The sequence below is a fragment of the Juglans microcarpa x Juglans regia genome, chromosome 4D, assembly GCF_004785595.1.
Source record: "Juglans microcarpa x Juglans regia isolate MS1-56 chromosome 4D, Jm3101_v1.0, whole genome shotgun sequence".
NCBI classification, from domain to species: domain Eukaryota; kingdom Viridiplantae; phylum Streptophyta; class Magnoliopsida; order Fagales; family Juglandaceae; genus Juglans; species Juglans microcarpa x Juglans regia.
Window position 1 is genome coordinate 23,451,416 of NC_054600.1, and position 14,542 is coordinate 23,465,957.

At 34.4% G+C, this 14,542-nt stretch overlaps 1 protein-coding gene and 1 long non-coding RNA gene across 2 annotated transcripts; one reads left to right on the forward strand and one right to left on the reverse strand.

Annotated features, from left to right (window-relative positions):
• The first annotated feature begins 1,007 nt into the window (after positions 1 to 1,007).
• On the forward strand, positions 1,008 to 2,477 carry LOC121260405. Its single transcript, XR_005939713.1, has 3 exons — positions 1,008 to 1,164; positions 2,034 to 2,115; positions 2,223 to 2,477. It is a non-coding gene; the product is annotated as an uncharacterized LOC121260405 (long non-coding RNA).
• A 10,369-nt stretch (positions 2,478 to 12,846) lies between these two features.
• LOC121260407 lies at positions 12,847 to 13,612 on the reverse strand. The gene has a single exon (XM_041162270.1). The coding sequence runs from the start codon at positions 13,484 to 13,486 to the stop codon at positions 12,914 to 12,916; it is 573 nt and encodes a 190-aa protein (XP_041018204.1). The 5' UTR covers positions 13,487 to 13,612; the 3' UTR covers positions 12,847 to 12,913.
• Positions 13,613 to 14,542: the final 930 nt, after the last annotated feature.

Here is a 14,542-nt window from a genome sequence, read left to right on the forward strand (position 1 = left end):
TTATAAATTTTTCAAACTTCCAAACAAAACAAAAAAAATACAATTTTTTAAAACCTCAAAATAAAAATAATATTAAAAAAATAATATTTAAACAATATTTTAATTTTATAATATTTTTATTTAACATTTTCTATCTCATTTTCCAAAATCCAATTAAACATCTTAGCTTAAACTATTTTACTACTATTCATAAACAATTTCACTATTATTCATATAATTATTATTTCATGTCATTACCCAAACATGACCTAAGATTCAATACTTAGTAATGATTTGCTAAAGTATTTAAATATAGTCTCATGAACCAAGCATTTGTATTCATTCTTTCTTTGGTTAGTCAAAGGAAAATCATCATCAATGAAGAAGTGCTACAACTACAAATATATTTCACAAAAACAATCACAAACTGATATGATTTTATGTGATACTTTAAATTTACTTTACAATAAAAGTAAAATTAACAATCTGACGTATCACATCAAGTCACGTCAATTTATAAGTTTATTTTTATAAAATTGTTTTGTGTCCAAAGCATTTCGCATAAAGAAGTGCAATGGCTAATGCACAATTGCTTATTTATAAGTTTACTTTTGTAAAATTGTTTTGTACCCAAAACATTTCGCATAGAGAAGTGCAATGGCTAATGTGTAATGACTAATTTGCAAGTTTACTTTTGTAAAATTATTTTGAATCCCAAGCATTTCTCATAAAAAAGTGCAATGGCCAATGTGCTGTGGCTAATGTGCAATGGCTAAAATCAAGACCACAACATGCAACCACTAGTGCTGTAACAATGTCCTTTTTAGGAACAGTTCTTCAAGGGGTAGACAATTTGGGGGACACCCTGCGCACCCCCTGTTGACATGGCTTTAGAAAAAAAAGAAAAAAGAATAAGAAGAATTGAAAGAAAATGCTGAAAGGAATAGACCCACAACGCTTCACGATGAAGCTTCATGATATTGGTTTCTTGCTAAAAATTGTACCAATGCACCTACGTTTGGCCCGTCTCCTCTCAGAACTTCTTCGCACGTCTCTCTCACGGGAAGAAAACCACAAAGAAGCTTCAACTTGCTTTCTCGTTCACAAACCAGTGCACCTTTTCTCAAAACAGAAAAATCCTTGGCTTCTCCCACTGCCAGTCCTTGCTGTCCATCGTCGGAAGTGGTTGATTTTAAGCTTTATATTTTCTAGTCTTCAATTCTATTCTAACTTTTGTGCTTTTTATGCATATATGATTATTGTTAAGATTGAAGTTTTTTACTTGTTGTTCATGGTTTTCCCCTGTTTTTACCTATGTATATAGCTTATTCCGAATAGAATCCCACTACACAAGTATTGGAACTTTTGAGTTCCCCTAATTCCTTTATTTTGGATGCTAAAATATTTTCCCCAAAAAAATGTATATATATAAACCTGCTCATTTGATATTTCTCATTTTCAAGTTTGTATGTAAAATATAATGTGTAGTTGAATGAATGATTTTTGTACTTTTGTTCAAGTAAAAGCTTTGATTGTTCAAGTAAAAGTTTTGATTGGAGTCTTATCTGGGTTGAAGATGGATCACATAGTTTTGATCTAACATCAACACAGATGCCCTTGTTCTAAATTACTGGAAAGAATTCTGCAGTCCTATTACTACAAATATTTTGCTACATTCCAATTCTTGGATGCAATGAACATGTCCAATATGTTTGACTGCCGACTAGATGCTCAGATTTGGCTAATTATAGAACTCATGTCTGGGTTCCTTTAGGAGTTTTGCAGCCATTTTTGGCCCAGGTTTTTGTTTTTTTTCTTGGTTCTAATGGATTTGAAATGACAAAGTGATAATTAATGTTTCAACTTCACCAGGATTTATTTGTATGATTTATTTTCTTGTATCATGTTTATATATTACTAATAAAATATATATGTATATTTTATATATTTATATGTATTTGTATATAAAATCATGTTGATGTAAATGACATTTGAAATATGATGAATCCAGGTAATTTTTATTTTATATACTAATGACATAATTTTTGTAATAGAATCTAGATGGAGAAAGGGAAAGAGCACGCATCTCCGTTAACACCTCCTACCACAGATCCACCAACAAATTCATCAACCCAGGTATTCGTAACCATGCTTAAAATTCAGTATAACTATTTCATTTTATGTCTACATTTATTACACAAGTTTTGGTTCACTCTTCAACTAATGATTGATTTATATGTTAGGTGATAGCAAGACCCTTTTATCCACAATTCTCAATACCTCATACCACAAGTCTAGCAACACAGGTAATCTGTTATATTATTTTTGAATTATTTATTTATTCTATTAATATATTTATCTTAGGTCTTCAGTACATTATCATTATTCATTTATGTGTTAGCTGATACCAAGACCATGGTATCCGGATTTACCAGCACCTCCTACCACTGATCCATCAACCAATATAGCATCGTAGGTATTTTGAATATTAATTTTGAACTATTAAACTATTCTGTTAATGACTATATTTATTTTTGGTCTTCTGCACATTATTACTATTGTTTTATGTGTTAGGTGACACCAATACCATTTTATCCGAACTTCCAAAACTATATGCATGGTTTGCATGCACAAATGTCATATGCATGGTTACCACCATTTGTTTCTTGTCCTGATTCCAACCCAATGAAGCTGACTAGTCATGATAGATTTGTTCTTTACGTAAATTGCTTATTTCTCACCATGCTTATATTGATTTACGCATGATTTTTAATTGTTGTAAACTACAAGAAAATCTTATGTCTCCATTTTACTCTTCAACTACTCCTCAGGTTGGTATAAACTTTGCAAGCTCAAGCTATGTCGAAGAAATTCAGGACCCCACACTTGACTCTGGGGAAGCCGAGACTTTGTCTATGCCCTCTGTGCGTGATACTGTTGAATCCAAAGCTAACGAGGTGTTCGGGATACAAAATACAGCGCCGATTGATGGTGGTAATAATATTGAGGAGCCCAACTTGGGGATGGTGTTTAGATCCGAAGAAGAGTTAGTTTCTTATTATAAGAAATATGAAAAACAATGTGGTTTTGTGGTAATGATGCAAAGGAGTAAGAAGGATGAGAATGGGAGTCTGAGATATGTCACGTTGGGTTGTGCTCGTGGTGGGAAGGCATAAAACCGAACCTCAAATGTTGCAAGGCCACGTCCAACATAAAAAACAGAGTGTAAGGCGAAGATAAATGCTACATTTGTTGATGGGATGTTGAAAATATTAATAGTTCACAATACATACAACCACGGCCTATCTCCACAAAAATTAAGGTTTTTTCGTTGCAATAGAGAAGTGAGCGAATCAGTAAAGAGAGTGTTAGATATAAATGATCAAGCTGGCATTCGTATGAATAAGAGTTTTGCTACTCTTGTGCAAAAAGCTGGTGGGTTCTAGAACTTGCCGTTCCTAGAAAAAAACTGTCGTAATTATATCGACAAGGCACATTACCTTTGACTTGGGAAAGGTGGCGGGAGCCCTTAGTGAGTATTTTACGAGGATGCAATAGAGGAATGATGGGTTTTTTTGCAATGATGGATTTCGATGATGATGGCAGATTGAGGAATATTTTTTGGCAAATACACGAAGTAGGGTAGCTTACCAATACTTTGGTGATGTCGTCACATTCGACATCACATATTTGACAAACAGGTATGAGATGCCATTTGCACCTTTTGTAGGTGTAAACCACCATGGTCAGTCAATCCTTTTGGGAGCAAGATTGATCTCTAGTGAGGATATAGAAATGTTTACATGGTTGTTCCAAACTTGGTTGAATTGTATGGAAGGTAAAGCTTCGAATGTTATCTCACAGATCAAGATAGAGCAATGAAAAATGCCATTGCTATCGTCTTTCCAAACACCCGCCATAGATTCTCCCTTTGGCACATATTGAAGAAAGTACCTGAGAAGCTCGGTTCACATGGTGCATACAAAACTGGGTTGAAAAGTCAGTTGTTAAAGTGTGTGTATGATTCTCAAACAATTGACGAATTTGAGAAATGTTGGGAAGTGTTAATTATGATGTACAACTTGCAGGAGAATGCCTGGTTGCAGAGTTTATACACGGAGCATACGTATTGGGCACCGGTATTCTTGAAAGATGTGTTCTGGGCTGGAATGAGTACAACCCAATGAAGTGAGAGCATGAATGCTTTTTTTGATGGGTATGTTCATGCTAGGACAAATTTAAAAGAGTTTGTAGATCAATATGATAATGCGTTAAGGAAGAAGATTGAGAATGAAAATGGGGCAGACTTCCACTCATTTAATGTCACAATACCCGTGGTGTCAGTCAATCCACTTGAGAAGATATTTCAGGAATTGTACACGAACTCTAAATTTAGAGAAGTTCAGCAGGAGATAATGAGGATGCTCGGTTGTCTTCCAATTTTACACTAAAAGGATGGTGTAATTGCAATATATCATGTAGAAGATGAAGTTCGTGTTGATGGTTTCATTAAGAAGATTACCCATCGTGTGTACTTTAATGAGACTACGTGCGAGACCAAGTGTTCCTATGGATTGTTTGAGATGAGAGGGATCCTATGTACACATGTATTAGTCGTTTTCAAAATGAACCGTGTCCGTGATGTGCCAGAGAAGTATATATTGGATCGATTGAGAAAGGACATAAAAGGAGATACACTGTTATGAAAAGTAATTATTATGTAGCTGATGTGAGGCCAGAAGTGAGTAGATATGCATGTATAATCAAGATGTGTTACAACGTGGCAACAAATGCAGCATCATGTGATGACCATGCTGAGGATATGATTGCCAAGTTAACTGCAATGAACGAGGTCTACTGCACCAACAGGCCGTCATAACAAACTGGTTCTAACGTTGCAGTTACAACTGTTGATGCAAATACAGTTAGGAGTTCGAAGAAGGCACTCAGCCCCCATGTTGTGAGAGGTAAAGGCAGGCCACCATCTCTCCGAAAAAAATCAATGATTGAGAGTGCGCGCTAACCCACATTAAAGAAAGCTGCTCAGAAGGGAAAATGTAAATAGGTAAACTTAGTGTAACTTTGTAGTCTATGTATTGGTCATTTATCTTGTGTAATTGTTTGTTAGATGTAATATGGTGTTTCCTCCATTTCGTAGCTGCATGGAAGAGATAGCGAAGTTGTTGACACTTGCAGGAATTTATTTGGTCAAACAATTGTTAGGAATGAAGAGAGTGCTCCCTTTCAGGTTACATACCTATTATTGCCTTTAAAATATATTGTGTTATTATATTTGTTTAAATTATATGATTTATAATAGTTTTTAAAATAAATAAAAACTTTTTGTCTTGTTGAATTTAGAGATATTGATCACCAAACAAAAACTTTTTCTTGTGGTGGCTGTTTAGGTTGATCACTTCGTGTGAGCTCTTTTCTTGGCTTGGTTTTCCTCTAATAACCCTTTTATTTTTGAGACTCAATGTAGTTTAAATTGGCTATTGAATCACTCACTTGTTATGTTAGCAAATTGACATTTATCTTTGTTGTGTTGGTTATTGTATATTGTAGGTGCTGCTTAATTATTCTCCAGCTGGTTTTTCTTTTTACATGTATTTATTTTTGTACAAGATCTTGTAATGTGATGGTAATCAGTACTGGTGGTGAGCATGTGTTAATTGTGTCCTACGGGTTACTTTTCTCTAATTTTTTTTTTTTTTTATCTATTGTTAGCCACCCCAAGACACTATCGAAGTGTTGGAGTTAAGTGGAACCCAGTTTGGCGTTGCAGTGATTGACACTCAAGAAAGTGTACTTAATCTTGATTTATTCCGTCATTTTATCTAAAGTGATTGAATTTGTTATATTAGGTTCATTTTTAACTGTCTATATTACGTTCACAGATGCAACTTGAGATAGATGGAACCCAACTGGATAGCTTGCCTGGCCCACAGTTTGGCATTTCAGTGATTGAGAATCAATGTAGTTGGAAAAAATCTGATTGATGAGTAGAAGTAGCGAAGCCTCCATTTTTGTGAAGTGTTTTGTAAAGTGGTCATATTATGTTCACAATTTTGTGAAGTGTTTTGTAAAGTGATTGTTATATTATGTTCAATGTATATAACTTGTGTAATTTTAGTTCTGTCTAATGATTCCTGTAAATAAATATGTTCTACATCCCCTGATAATATGGGTTCTGTCCCTTAATGTATATACTTCAATGGTTGAGTCACTTTCAACAGTTTGATTAATGGGAAAAGCTGTATTTTGGAACAATCTTTGTTAGTGCACGAGATTTTTGTTGCATGTTAAATGAGTAAAAGAAGCTAGTATATTCCCAACAACAAACATATTCTATTACAAAGACTTGGTATATTCCCAACAACAAACCAATTCCATTACAAAGACCTGGTATGTTCCTAACAACAAACATATTCCATTACAAAGACCACATTCATTTCATTACAGGGACAATGTCCATTACAAAGTCTAGGTCCATTACAAAGACTACGTCTATTACTGTGATCGTATCAAGTACAACAAAATTAATACAAAGGATGTCCAATAGATACGAAGAAGTGTGCATTCACGCCGGATGCTTGCATGTTGCCTTTGGCAAATGTTGGGAAATGTTAACTGCTATGATCCCTTTCAGTCTGTTTAATAGCACTTCTAATTGCATTATTTGAACTTTCAGATCAAGATTGTCCATCTTATTTCCCAGCAAATTAAAAGAGCTGCATTGCTGTTGCTATTAGGTGTGGTAACAACTTTAAATTGGGCTACATTTTGTTCTTTCAGTGCAAACCCAACTCTCTCCCCTTCTTTGTACCCTTTTGCAACCTGTCAACAGGAATGACAAGAAATAGAACTATCATCCGTCTATCAGAAAAATATTGATGGTATATCGATATTGAAATAAAGTTCATAATGAAGAAAGATAATATTGAAGCAAAATAAGACCTCACCATGTGGAATCAAATAATAATAGATGTTGTCAATGATCTAATCTAACCTATAAAATTAAATTTCTTAAGGGGACCATATTATAATTAGGCAAGGCTACAAATATATAACTATATGCATGTTTAATTTAAAGGGTAGAGAATGCAGGCCTTTACATGTGCAGCTAGTAGTGACAATAGCATTGCAACTGATTAGCATTGAAAATGAGTTATTAATAGTACTACTACTACATAAAATGCATACATGCTAAGTAGCCTGATTTCATGTGAACTAATACATAACTGAGTACTAGTGGAATTATGTGATACATTGAGTTGGTGTCTTGTCAACCTTCATAAAACTAAGTAGCCTGATTTTTATTTGTCACTTAACCTGCCAACTATTCTTTTATCAGATTAGCAACCAAACTGGTTTTAATCAAATTAGCTAATTGATAGTTAATAAATATTTCATTCTCTCATGCAACCAGACAAATCTCTAACTGTCCATAAACCCACAACCCCTGTATATCTGGTGCACAAGTTTCTGTTATTCAAGATCTCTATGATCCAAACTTCCAGCCAATGGTGGATCAAGGACCAGACTAGACATGCAACTCATCCATTATCTACATGATCCAAGTGCTACCAAATCATTAGTGCCAAAGAGAAAGGTCAAATTTGCTCAAAGTGAAAGCAAATTTCCCTTAATGCAAATAGTCCAATGCAAATTTCTCCATTCACCATCCATTGATCAGAAAGCATTTAAATAAATAAGTATTTATAAGAGAGTAGAAAAATTGATTAATAATAATATTTGGGAATTAAAATTCAAGCACCCGAGCTTCCTGAAATGAGGTTAAAGGTGCATTTCAAAACAGTCACCAAAACAACAGAACTTTTTTTTTTTATACATAAGCAAAGATTTTTGTTTAAAGACGCAAAAGTAGTAGCCCCAGTATACAAGGAATACACAAAGAGTAACATCTAACCAGAAAACCAGTATGAAAAAAAACATATCAAAGCAGGCATTAGCAAACTTTGTAGATTTTTCCCAGCCACCAATTGTCATGCAATAAACACATTATGAATAGGCAAACCTCGTCCAAACTCAGGTTCCTCCACATACTTCCAGAATTTCCATTCTCCCCCATCAGTTACCACAAGCCCCACTTGATCCAATGCCTACAAAACCATGTACTTTGAAACCGGAACTCAATACTAATATAGATGCAAACAATCTCACATTTTATTACACCATAATTTATTGAGAAAAAAAAGAGAGAAACCGCGTTGTGAAAAAAAATAGTCAGTCTAGAGCAAAATTGATATCAAGTTTCCTCAGCTTGATCTTCTCTGAACATGATTCGGCGCCTACGACGACAATCTGGGACTCGAATTCTCCTTCCAAAAGGTTCAGCCGCGTGGAAGGTAGGTCCCAGAGCTCAGAACCCACGAATGAATCGTACTCTTCGTTGCCAAATCTATTCGGGTGCGTATGTTTGACGAGGAGGAATTTCGCGTGGTTTAGTAGATTCTTGAGGATCACCGTGAGGTTGTGAATTGCCACCATCGAAAGGGGAAGGATGGGAATGTAAGAGGTATGGAAGGTTAGGGGTAGGTGGAGAGGAATGGGGTTGTAATCAGCCCTGAGAAGAGCAGATGGATGGATTTGGGTAGTGCCATGTTCGCGGGATGGATGAGAGCAGATGGAGTGGGAATGTGGGAATGGCTAGCTGTCTGATTTAGGGTTAGGATGAAAACGGTGCATTTTATTTATTTAATTAGTTTGAAATGTCATCCGTTTCTTTACAATTCGTCTCCCGCTAGCAACTATCCGCACCGTTTCATTTAATCTACTGGCATGCCAACTAAGGAGTGCGCAATGAGAGTGCGTGAAACGGACTGGCTTTAGACTTTTCCTTTTAGGAAGGACTATTTTTTGCAGGATCGCCCATGGACTGACTCCACGGCACAGCTTGCAGCAGAAGCAATGGCAACGTTGATTCTCTGTCTCTTTCACATGCATGCCGACTGTTTTCCTTAGAAAACAAACCTACTTCACACTCTTATTTGCAAAACTAGCAAAACGCCATCCAAATGAATTCTATAGACTATGATTAAGGTCTTGTTTGTTTTCATAATTTATCTCAACTTATTAAATCTCATCTCATCAAATCATTACAATTTTTTTAAATTCTCATATAAAAATAAAATAAACAATTCAACTTTTTCAAATTTTAAAATAAAAATAATATTAAAAAAATATATTTTAATAATATTTTATTCAACTTTTAATTTTAATCTCAACTCATCTCATTTTTTTTATGAAAACAAACAAGACGTGTTTATCTTAAATACTATACTGATCAGGTAGATTCCATTAAGATGGTAAGCCATTTCGGAAAGTGTTTCACTTTCACCTCCATCATCGTTTCTACAGCATAAACTTTGATGACATATATGCTCTATGCATGACAATGGTTTCGTTTTGTCACACACTATTGGAATATAATACCATGTTCTTAAACGGCAAAGGTTTATGTTCGAATATGATCCATTTTTTTCTTTGTCATCTCCTGGTCCCACCAATCCCAGCCTGTCCCAACCTACCAGTCCTTGAGTCTTCCCTCCGTTACCACCTAACATTACCTACCTTTTCTGTTTATAAAAAGATTGTGACTTTTGACGTTTAGGCTATTGTGATTGAGAAAGTTCCACATCATTCTCTTGCATTTTGCGACTACTTCTACCGGTCTAATAGGCCTTGCTTGTTTTTAAGAAATTTTTTAATTAATTTTAACTCATTTCAGTTAATTATTAGAATTTTTTTAAATTTTTATATAAAATAAAATAAATAATTTATCTTTTTCAAATTCTAAAATAAAAATAATATTAAAAAAATATATTCTAATAATATTTTATTCAACGTTTTAATTTTAATATCAATTTATCTCATCTGTAAAAATAAACGAGGCCTAAGAGATTGTTCGGATGTTCAGATGTTTTCATCACATCCCATCACATCTCATCTCAACATCTAAATACTACTCAAATATACACTTTTTAATTTCAAATTTTTAATTTTTTCATTTAATTATTATCTAATCATTACAAATTTTTCAAACTTTTAAACAAAATAAACAAAATACAAATTTTTAGACCTCAAAACAAAAGTAATATTAAAAAGTAATATTTAAACAATATTTTAATTTTATAATATTTTTATTCAACATTTTCTATCTCATTTTTCAAAATCCAATTAAACATCTTAATTCAAACTATTTTACTACTATTCATATAAGTATTATCTCATCTCATTACCCAAACATAACCTAAGATTCAATACTTAGGTAATGATTTGCAAATGTATTTAAATATAGTCTCATGAACCAAGCATTTATATTCATTCTTTCTTTGATTAGTCAAAGAAAAACCATCATCAAAGAAGAAGTGCTATAACTATAAATAGATTTTATAAAAATAAATTTACAAATTGATGTAATTTCATGCGATACTATAAATCTACTTTACAATAAAAGTAAAATTAACAATCTGACGTACTACATCAAGCCATATCAGTTTATAAGTTTATTTTTGTAAAATTATTTTGTGCCCAAATCATTTCGCATAAAGAAGTACAAAGACTAATTTATAAATTTACTTTTATAAAATTGTTTTGTGCCCAAAGCATTTCTCATAAAGAAGTGCAATGACTAATGTGCAATGACTAATTTGTAAAGTTAATTTTGTAAAATTGTTTTGTGCCCAAAGTATTTCTCGTAAAGAAGTGCAATGGCTAATGTGCAGTGGCTAAAACCAAGACCACAACATGCAACCACTAGTGCTGTAACAATGTCCTTTTTGGTTAGGACCATTATTTGCCGGATCGCCCATGGACTGACTCCACGGCACAGCTTGCAGCAGAAGCAATGGCAACGTTGATTCTCCGTCTCTTTCCCATGCATGCCGACTGTTTCACACTTATTTGCAAAACCAGCAAAACGCCATTCATCCAAACGATTTCTGTAGTGATTGTTTGGATGTTGAAATGTTTTCATTACATCTTATTTCATCTCATCTCAACATCCAAATACTATTCAAATATATACTTTTCAATTTCAAATTTTTAATTTTTTCATCTAATCATTATAATTTTTCCAAACTTTCAAACAAAACATAAAAAATAATTTAACATTTTTAAATCTCAAAACAAAAATAATATTAAAAAAAATATATTCTAATAATATTTTAAATTTATGATATTTTTATTCAATTTTTTCTTTGTCATTTCCTAAAATCTCATAAAATATCATAACTGAAATCATTTCACTACTATTCATGAATTTTTCATCTCATCTCATCTCATCTCATTCTCATGCAGCCCTAGCATTATTTGCTCAGATAAGATTCAACTTTTCCCATATTTGATACAGTAGTTAGATAATATCGGCAACTCAAAGGCTGATACCTCACTTTTGGTTCTAGCTGCACTTATATAAGAAAAAAAAAAAACTTTTGGTTCTAGCTGCATCTATTCTTTCTTTATGAGTAGAAAACTAGCAATTTAATGTCTTCCATCCAAAAAATTCAAACTTCTCCGGATTTCAAACCAAAGCTTTGAGTTTTAAATGAAGACAACTCCATTCAACAATGTGGATTGCTAAGGAGGCGGCTTTTAATCTAAGCTGTATGATCGGATGAACTAACACATTTTCAGCTCTACAATATGAGTCAAATTCAGTTCAACACCATCTAGGCTTCTAGCATTAACATAATGCAGAGCTCCTTGATCTACAAACAGCTGTAACATTCATCATCATTTCCTCATGGCTAAATCTTTTCCCCCCCTCATTTCATGGGGAATATATCAGGTCTCTAAGACTTCTTACATCATATATCAACAAAGTAACTCTGTAAAAGCTAGAAACAGGTAAATAGCATATGGATTAGCTTCGATAGAAGCTACCTGTGGTCCTGTACACCTAAGAAGTAAGAAGCACGGAAACTTCAAACTAATAGCTGTTCCCTGATACGGGATTTTTTAACCTTTTTTTCTTCGCTCTTTATCTCTCCTAAAGGTTCTACCTATCAAAAAAAAAAAAATCTCTCCTAAGGGTTCTGTGAATGCTAGTTGCTAAGGAGTGAAAGCAGATCATATGTTTCACCATCCTAATGGCAGTTGAAAGCAATGAAAATGTTTAAGGCAGTTTGAGTTCTCACCAGTGTTTCAAGTGGAACTACTATGAATACAAAATCAAATTCAACAAAACTATTCGGCTCAATAATTTTTGGATAAATTTCTATACGCCTAATTCTCCCAAGCTGTAGCGAGAGTCACACCAAGGTTCACACATAACATAGTAACGTGATAACAACCTCCTCAACACCTTTCCATTCTGTAACGTTCCAAAATGACTAGTTGATAATACAATTAGAATTCCATTAGAACCTTATAAAAAACAAGAACTTCTCATTCCCAAGTAACGTGGAATCCCATACACTACCTACCCTTATCCTTATCATAAGGGATATCACAATCTACCTCTTTAAATTTCCGACGTCCTCGTCGGACCAGTCCGTCGTATGTAACATTTCTGATTGGGGCTGGCTCTGATACTATTTGTAACATGTGAATGGAAGGTCCAAATCACATGACTTATAATCTAAAAGACTAGTAAATGATACAATTAGAGCCCTATTAGAATCTTATAAAGAACAAGAACTTCTTATTCTGAAGTGTGGGATCTCAAATACCACCTATCATTATCTTTATCACACGGGTATGACACGTTCTCTCCCCCAGCCAACATTTTTTCGAAGAACAAGAATATGAAGTATCTATCACTTTCGTTGGTTCTCTGCAAATAAAATTTCATGACAAGGCAAAAAAAGGAGCACAATATTTCAAGTAAAATAGTCAATCTTCAGTAAACAATAAAACTATATTTCAGAAAACGTCATTCGCAATAAATAACATAAACCCATTTCCTTTAGTCTGATGCGAAATAAGAAACGCCATCCAAATCCCACAAAGAACATCTTTTAGAGTTCCAAATTCCGATCAAATGGAAGAAAAAAAAACGGTTCAATTTCAATTTCCTTACTTGCCCCTTATCGCAATCAAATCCACAGCCACACTGCGGGCAGTCGTAGAAATTATCAATAGGAAAAGACGCCGATGCAATACCTACAGATAACTCAAGCTCGTCCCCTTTCCTAACCACCTCCACGATATTCAGCCACAAGAACAAAACCTTGACGCTGATACCAGTCAGGCTCGAGAGCCTGTTCTCAGAGATGTAGCCACTGATGGTGGACTTGTATTTCAATTCATACGATCCCTCGAGCGAGTAACCGCACGAGCCGTTCAGATAGGCGTAGAATCTTCCAGAGGCTTGGTCCAGTTCGTAGCCCACGGCACCCTTGGGGAGGAGACCGACGGGGAAGTTGAAATCCACGAGGGCCTTGTACGCAGAGGATCCATCGTCGGTGATGGCTACGGGGGATGAGGTGGAGAATGGTGATAGGAGGAGGAAGAGGGTGAGAATCGCCGTCGGATACATCGGATCTTTCTGCGTTTTCTCTGGTTGTGCTGCTGTTTGTGTTTGTTTAGGGGAGTGTTTACTTTTCTGTGGTCGTTTGGATGCCAGGAAAGCGTGATGTGGAAAAAGGAGCAGCAGTTGAGACAAAAAAACGATGTCGGATTGGAGAAGTTGGTGTTTTGTGGACGGAGCACGTGGTACCTATTTTCGTCAAATCAATACGGACATGGACATAAATTGACCGAGTACCAAAAAAACAAACAAACAAAACATATCTCATGATTTGGGTAAAGAGGTTGGAAAAGAACACTAGAGGTTTATAAAGTGAGTTGAGAAAAGATAAAATGAAAATTAAAAATTAAATAAAATATTGTTTGAATATTATTTTTAATATTATTTTTATTTTGAGATTTGAAAAGTTAAATTATTTATTGTATTTTATGTGGGAGTTTGAAAAATTTGTAATAATGAGATGAGATGAGATGAGAGGCTCTTTCAATCTAAACAAATCCCAACTGATTCTTTTAGTTCTTGAGTTTTTGTTTTGACTAGGGGTGGGTAAAAACTCTACCCACTCCAACTCCGTTCGAAATCAAACAAGACTTCGACTCCCCTACTCAGAGTCGGAGCTAGAGTCCAGAGGCCATATCAGCTCTGAACTCTGACTCTGAACTCTAACATCTATATTTAATATTGTAACAAACATAAATAACAGGCAGTTGAGTGGCCTAATGGTGCAACGTCGCATTTTAACCCTACGTCGTTTCCCTCCTCTTCATTCGTTTTCTCAAAATTGAAAGTCTCTCTCTTTTCTCGCTTGCTATCATTTTTGTCATTTCCCTCGTCCTCATTTGTTTTCTCACAAATTTTCTTTTGTCTCTTATCCTCTCACTCGACAACTTTTTTTCATCATTATTTTCTCTATGCGCTTGTCTTCCTCTGTTGCAATTCAAAACTCTAAGATGTGAAAATCTTCTGTGAATTTGTTTGTTATAGTTTATGTTATTTGTTACTTGTTAGGATGAGAAAATCCTTTGTGAATATGTTATCTGTTATTTTTGAAATGTTTTTTGTTAG

Bases quoted from the DNA above. Each gene is read 5' to 3' on its own strand.
- LOC121260407 (XM_041162270.1), bottom strand. From the start codon at position 13,486: ATGTATCCGACGGCGATTCTCACCCTCTTCCTCCTCCTATCACCATTC.